The sequence below is a fragment of the Empidonax traillii genome, unplaced genomic scaffold (assembly GCF_003031625.1).
Source record: "Empidonax traillii isolate 1590-97213 ecotype Southwest subspecies unplaced genomic scaffold, ASM303162v1 scaffold4210:size45844, whole genome shotgun sequence".
In the NCBI taxonomy this organism is placed as follows: Eukaryota; Metazoa; Chordata; class Aves; order Passeriformes; family Tyrannidae; genus Empidonax; species Empidonax traillii.
Window position 1 is genome coordinate 23,695 of NW_020959403.1, and position 6,760 is coordinate 30,454.

Consider the following 6,760-nt stretch of genomic DNA (forward strand, 5'->3'; position numbering starts at 1 on the left):
ATTTTTGGGGGAAAAAACCCGGATTTTGGGCAAAAACGGTTGGGGGGGGGAAAAAGGAGGGAAAATGAGGATTTTTGGGGAGGAAATTGGGAGGAAATGACGAGTTTTGGAGGGAAAAAATAATCAGGAAAATTGGGGGAAAATTGTGATTTTTTGGAGGAAAATCGATTTTGGGGGAAAAAACCCGAATTTTGGGCAAAACCGGTTGGTGGGGGAAAAAAAAGGAGGGAAAATCGTGATTTTTGAGAGAGTTTTCACCTCCAAAATTGGGCAAAAAAAGGGCATTTTGGGGCAAAAAAATGATATTTTTTCCCAAAAAAAAGGGATTTTTGGGGTTTTTTTTGAAGGGGATTTTTTTGGGGTGAAAAAGGGGGATTTTGGGGGTTTTTCACCTTGATGAGGGTGACGGTGGCGCCGTAGAAGAGGCTGAGGATGAAGAGGACGATGAAGGTGGAGGCCGTGGCCCAGAGGTCCTGCAGGTCTTCGCTCTCGTCCCACCACGCCCCGCCCGACGCCACTGGGGGGAGAAAAAAATCACCAATTTCGGGCTTTAGGAGCCAAAATCGGAAGGTTTCGACCCGAAATTCGGATTCTGCGACCCGAAATTGGGGGGGGGGGGGAAATTTGGGGGTTTTAGGGGGGAAAATGGGGGTTTTAGGGGCGAAAATTTGAATTTTCGGAGTGAAAAAAATCGGATTTTTGGGCCCAAAATTTGATTTTTTGGGCCCAAATTTGAGGGTTTTGGGTCTGAAATTTGAGGGTTTTTAGACCCGAATTTAGGGGGTTTTAGGACCAAAAATTTGGGGGTTTGAGTGTCAAAAATTGAGATTTTTAGACCCAAAAAATCGGATTTTTGGATGTGAAAATCACATTTTTGGGCCCAAATTTGAGGATTTTTGGGCTCAAATTTGAGGGTTTTTGGGCCCAAAATTTGAGGGTTTTTGGGTCTGAAATTTGAGGGGTTTTAGACCCAAATTTGGGGGGTTTTAGGACCAAAAATTTGGGAGTTTTAGGGGCGAAAATTGGGATTTTAAGACCCAAAAAATCGGATTTTTGGATGTAAAAATCACATTTTTGGACCCAAAATTTGAGGGTTTTTGGGCCCAAATTTGAGGGTTTTTGGGTCTGAAATTTGAGGGTTTTTAGACCCGAATTTGGGGGGTTTTAGGACCAAAAATTTGGGAGTTTGAGGGTCGAAAATTCGCATTTTGGGAGCCCAAAAAATCGGATTTTTGGATGTAAAAATCGCATTTTTGGACCCAAAATTTGAGGGTTTTTGGGCCCAAAATTTGAGGGTTTTTGGGTCTGAAATTTGAGGGTTTTTAGACCCGAATTTGGGGGGTTTTAGGACCAAAAATTTGGGAGTTTGAGGGGCGAAAATTGGGATTTTGGGAGCCAAAAAATGGGATTTTTGGATGTGAAAATCACATTTTTGGACCCAAAATTTGAGGATTTTTGGGCCCAAAATTTGAGGATTTTTGGACCCAAAATTTGAGGGTTTTTAGACCTGAATTTGAGGGGTTTTAGGACCAAAAATTTGGGAGTTTGAGGGGCAAAAATTGGAATTTTGGGAGCGAAAAAATCAGATTTTTGGATGTAAAAATCCCGATTTTTGGACTCAAAATTTGAGGGTTTTTGGGCCCAAATTTGAGGGTTTTTGGGTCTGAAATTTGAGGGTTTTTAGACCTGAAATTTGAAGGGTTTAGGACCCAAAAATTCAGCTTTCAGCACCCAAAAATTTTGGGGGTTTGGGGCAAAAATTCCCATTTTCGGACCAAAAAAAAAATTCACATTTTTGGCCCCAAAATTGGGATTTTTAGGACCCAAAATTCGGATTTTTTTGCCCCCAAATCCACAATTTCTTTCCCAAATCCCCAAGTTTTGACCCAAAATTGGGAATTTTTACCCCAAAATTCACCTTTTTTAACCCCAAATTCCTCGTTTTTTGCCCCCAAATTCGGGATTTTTACCCCAAAATTTGGTCTTTTCACCCCAAAATTCACATTTTTTACCCAAAATCCGCATTTCTCGACCCTTTGGCGCCCCCTGGTGGTGGAATCCCCCCCCCTTTTTGCCCAAAATTGGCTTTTTTGGACCCAAAATGAAAAATGGAGAATTTGGGGCAAATTTGGGGCAAAAAGGGGGAAATTTGGGGTAAAATGGGAGAAATTTGGGTAAATTTGGGTGAATTTTGTCAATTTGGGGGGAAATTTGGGCAATTTGGGGGAATTTCGGGTCCGAAATGGAGGAATTTGGGGGAAAATGGGAAAATTTGGGTGAAATTTGGGGCCAAATTGGGCAATTTTGGGGCCAAAATGGAATTGGGTGGAATTTGGGGGGAAAAAGGGAAATTTTGGGCAATTTGGGGGGAATTTTGGGTCCAAAATGGAGGAATTTGGGTCAAATTTTGGGGGGAAAATCAGAAAATTTGGGTAAATTATTCTCATTTTGGGGGGAAAAATGGAGGGAAATTTGAGGGGAATTTTGGGGTGAAAAAGGGAAATTTTGGGGAATTTTGGGGTGAAAAAGGGAAATTTTGGGGAATTTTGGGGTGAAAAAGGGAAATTTCTGGGAATTTTAGGTCAAAACGGGAGAAATTGGACAATTTGGGGAAATTTTGGGGTGAAAAGTGAGAATTTTTGGTCCCAATTTTGTCAAAGGGAATTTTGGGGTTAAAATGAGGGATTTTGGGTCATTTTTTTGGGGGGGGAATCGGAGAGGACGACGCAAATCCCCAAATTCCCGGATTTTACCCCAAAATTCCCGCCCCTCCCCCCTCCCCCCCCTCCCCAGGAGGCCCAAGAGCCGCTTTTTCCGGAAAATTCCTTTTATTGGTGGTTTTTAACCCAATTTTTTGGGGGAAAAAAGGGAATTTTGGGGGGAAAGGAAAGGGAATTTTTGGGGTGAAAAAAGGGGATTTTGGGGGTGAAAAAAAATGTCATTTTTGGATGAGAAAAGGGGGGTAAAAAATGATCATTTTTAGGGTAAAAAATGACAGTTTTAGAGGAGGAAATGAGGTGGTTTTTGGGGGAAAAACGGGTCGTTTTGGGGGTGAAAAAATTGGTTATTTTGGGGGGAAAAATGGTCGTTTTGGGAGTGAAAAATTGTCATTTTGGGAGTGAAAAATGGGGGTTTTTTGGGGAAAAAAATGGTCATTTTGGGAGTGAAAAATGGGGGTTTTTTTGGGGGAAAAATGGTCATTTTTTGGGGTGAAAAATGGTCATTTTGGGGTGAAAAAATGTCATTTTGGGAAAGAAAAAAATGGGATTTTTTAGGGAAAAAATGGTCATTTTGGGAGTGAAAAATGGGGGTTTTTTGGGTGAAAAATGGTCATTTTTTGGGGTGAAAAATGGTCATTTTGGGGGCGAAAAATGGTCATTTTGGGGGCGAAAAATGGTCGTTTTAGAGACAAAAAAAGGTCATTTTTGGGAGTGAAAATTGATTATTTTGGAGGAGAAAAATGGGCATTTTGGGAAGGAAAAATGGTTGGTTTTGGTATTAAAAAATGGTCATTTTTGGGGTGAAAAACGGTCATTTTAGGGATTAAAAAAAATGGTCATTTTGGGGTGAAAAACGGTCGGTTTTGGGAGCAAAAAGTGGTCATTTTTGGGGCTAAAAGTGATCATTTTGGGACACAAAATATGACGATTTGGGGGGAATTTTTGGGGTGAAAAGTGGTGGTTTTAGGGATAAAAAATGGCGATTTTTGGGGGGTGAAAAATTGGTAATTTTGGGAGTGAAAAGTGGATGTATTTGGGGTAAAAAGTGGTCATTTTAGGGGTAAAAAATGGTGATTTTGGGGGGTGAAAAATGCTCGTTTTGGGGTGAAAAATGATCGGTTTGGGAGCAAAAAAAATGGCGATTTTTGGGGGTGAAAAATGGTCGTTTTGGGGACGAAAAATGGTCGGTTTGGGATAAAAAAATGGCGATTTTTGGGGGTGAAAAATGGTCATTTTGGGGATGAAAAACGGTCATTTTGGGGTCAGAAACTGATCATTTTGGGAGCGAAAAATGGTCATTTTGGGGGTCGAAACTGATCATTTTGGGGACGAAAAAGGGTCATTTGGGGCATGAAAAATGGTCATTTTGGGGTCGAAAAATGGTCATTTTGAGGAACGAAAAATGGCGATTTTGGGGTCGAAAAATGGTCGATTTTGGGGACGAAAATGGCTGTTTTGGGGAAACGAAAAAGGTCATTTTGGGGACGAAAAATGGTCATTTTGGGGTCGAAACTGATCATTTTGGAGGTGAAAAACGGTCATTTCGAGGGGACGAAAAATGGCGATTTTGGGGAACGAAAAAGGGTCGTTTTGGGGACGAAAAAGGGTCATTTTGGGGAAAACAAAAAATGGTGATTTTGGGGTAGAAAAAAGGCGATTTTGGGGGTAAAACGGGTCAAACGGCCATAAAAAAATCGGGATTTTTTTGCGAAAACAGTTTATTTTTTTGGGGGGTTCGAAAAGTGCAATTTTGGGCAGAAAACCGGGTTTTTTGTTAATAACATGCCCCGGCGGCGTCGGCGAGCACGATGGAGACGTTGAGGGGGGCGGCGGCGTTACCGGAGCTGCGGTCCAGGGTGCGCTGGGCCAGGCGCAGCGGGAGGCGCTCGGGGCCCACCAGGCGGGTGAAAAACGCCCCTTTTGGGGTGAAAAATGATGATTTTGGGGGTGAAAAAATTGGTCGTTTTGGGAGTGAAAAGTGGTCGTTTTAGGGGGCGAAAAATGGTCAATTTAGGGGTAAAAAAACGGCGATTTTGGGGACGAAAAATGGTCGTTTTGGGGTTGAAACTGATCGTTTTGGGGGCGAAAAATGGTCGGTTTTGGGATAAAAAAATGGCGATTTTAGGGGATGAAAAAAGGGTCGTTTTGGGGTTGAAACTGATGGTTTTGTGGTCGAAAAATGGTCATTTTGGGGAGGACGAAAAATGGTGATTTTGGGGGTGAAAAATGGTCATTTTGGGGTCGAAACTGATCATTTTGGGAGCGAAAAATGGTCATTTCGGGGAGACGAAAAATGGCGATTTTGGGGAACAAAAAAGGGTCGTTTTGGGGACGAAAAAGGGTCATTTTGGGGAAAACAAAAAATGGTAATTTTGGGGTAGAAAGATGATAATTTTGGGGGTGAAATAGGTTAAATGGCCATAAAAAAAATCGGGATTTTTTCGCAAACAGTTTATTTTTCCAAAAAGTGCAATTTTGGGTAAAAAAATCAGGAATTCTTTAATAGCAGGCGCCGGCGGCGTCGGCGAGCACGATGGAGACGTTGAGGGGGGCGGCGGCGTTACCGGAGCTGCGGTCCAGGGTGCGCTGGGCCAGGCGCAGCGGGAGGCGCTCGGGGCCCACCAGGCGGGTGAAAAACGGCCCTTTTGGGGTGAAAAATGGGGGGTTTGGGGAGCGAAAAAATTGGTCATTTGGGGAGTGAAAAGTGGCGATTTTTGGGGGCGAAAAATGGTCGTTTTAGGGGTAAAAAATGGTCGATTTTGGGGGTGAAAAATGGTCGTTTTGGGGTCGAAACTGATCGTTTTGGGGGCGAAAAATGGTCGGTTTTGGGAAGGCAAAATGGCGATTTAGGGGATGAAAAAAGGGTCGTTTTGGGGTCGAAACTGATCGTTTTGGGGGCGAAAAATGGTCATTTGGGGAAACAAAAAATGGCGATTTTGGGGGTGAAAAATGGTCATTTTGGGGACGAAAAACAGTCGTTTTGGGAAAAGAAAAAATGGCGATTTTGGGGGTGAAAAATAGTCATTTTGGGGATGAAAAATGGTCGTTTTGGGGGAACGAAAAACAACGATTTTGGGGTAGAAAGACGATCATTTTGGGGTGAAAAAGAGTCGTTTTGGGGAAACAAAAATGGTCATTTTGGGGTGAGAAACTGATCGTTTTGGAGGCGAAAAACGGTCATTTGGGGGGGACAAAAAATGGTGATTTTGGGGAACAAAAAATTGTCATTTTGGGATCGAAACTGATCATTTGGGGGGCAAAAAACGGTCGTTTTTCGGAATGGAAAAAATGGCTGTTTTGGGGTAGAAACACGATAATTTTGGGGGTAAAACGGGTCAAACGGTCATAAAAAATTCGGGATTTTTTCGCAAACAGTTTATTTTTCGAAAAAAAGTGCAATTTTGGGCAGAAACCAAGTAAAAAAGGAATCTTTTTAATAGCAGGCGCCGGCGGCGTCGGCGAGCACGATGGAGACGTTGAGGGGGGCGGCGGCGTTACCGGAGCTGCGGTCCAGGGTGCGCTGGGCCAGGCGCAGCGGGAGGCGCTCGTGGCCCACCAGGCAGGTGAAGGCGACGCCGCGGTGCCAGTCGTGGGCGGGCACGGTGAGGGCGCTGAGGAGGCTGAAGGCGGCGCGGCCCGGGCGGGGCTCGGGGCGGGGCGGGAAGGTGAGGGCGGCGCCGGGGGGGAGGGGCTCGCCGTCGCGGAGCCAGCGCAGCAGCAGGTCGGGGGGGTTGAAGGAGAGGGCGAGGCAGGTGAGGGTGGCCGAGCGCTGCAACCGGAGCTGGTCGGGGGGAGGGGGCAGCAGGTACAGGGTCGGGGGGCTGGCGTCGGGAACTGTCGATTACGGGGTAAAAAAATTGGAAAAAAAAATTAAAATAAATATTAAAATCAATATTAAAGTAATTAAAATAAAATAAATAAAATTAAAATAAATGTTAAAATAATTACAATAAAATAAATAAATAAAATTAAAATAAATATAAAAGTAATTAAAATAAAATAAATGAATAAAATTAAAAATAAATATTAAATTAATTAAA

The 6,760-nt window shown here is 43.3% G+C and overlaps 1 gene segment (V, D, J or C); it reads right to left on the reverse strand.

The window, feature by feature from the left end:
* Positions 1-6,760, reverse strand: part of LOC114072866 — a gene marked incomplete at its 5' end in the record, with an annotated part of 22,964 nt that overhangs the window by 7,289 nt on the left and 8,915 nt on the right. The window contains 2 exon segments of the C gene segment in view: positions 393-517; positions 6,219-6,554. Coding sequence covers positions 393-517; positions 6,219-6,554 — 461 coding nt within the window.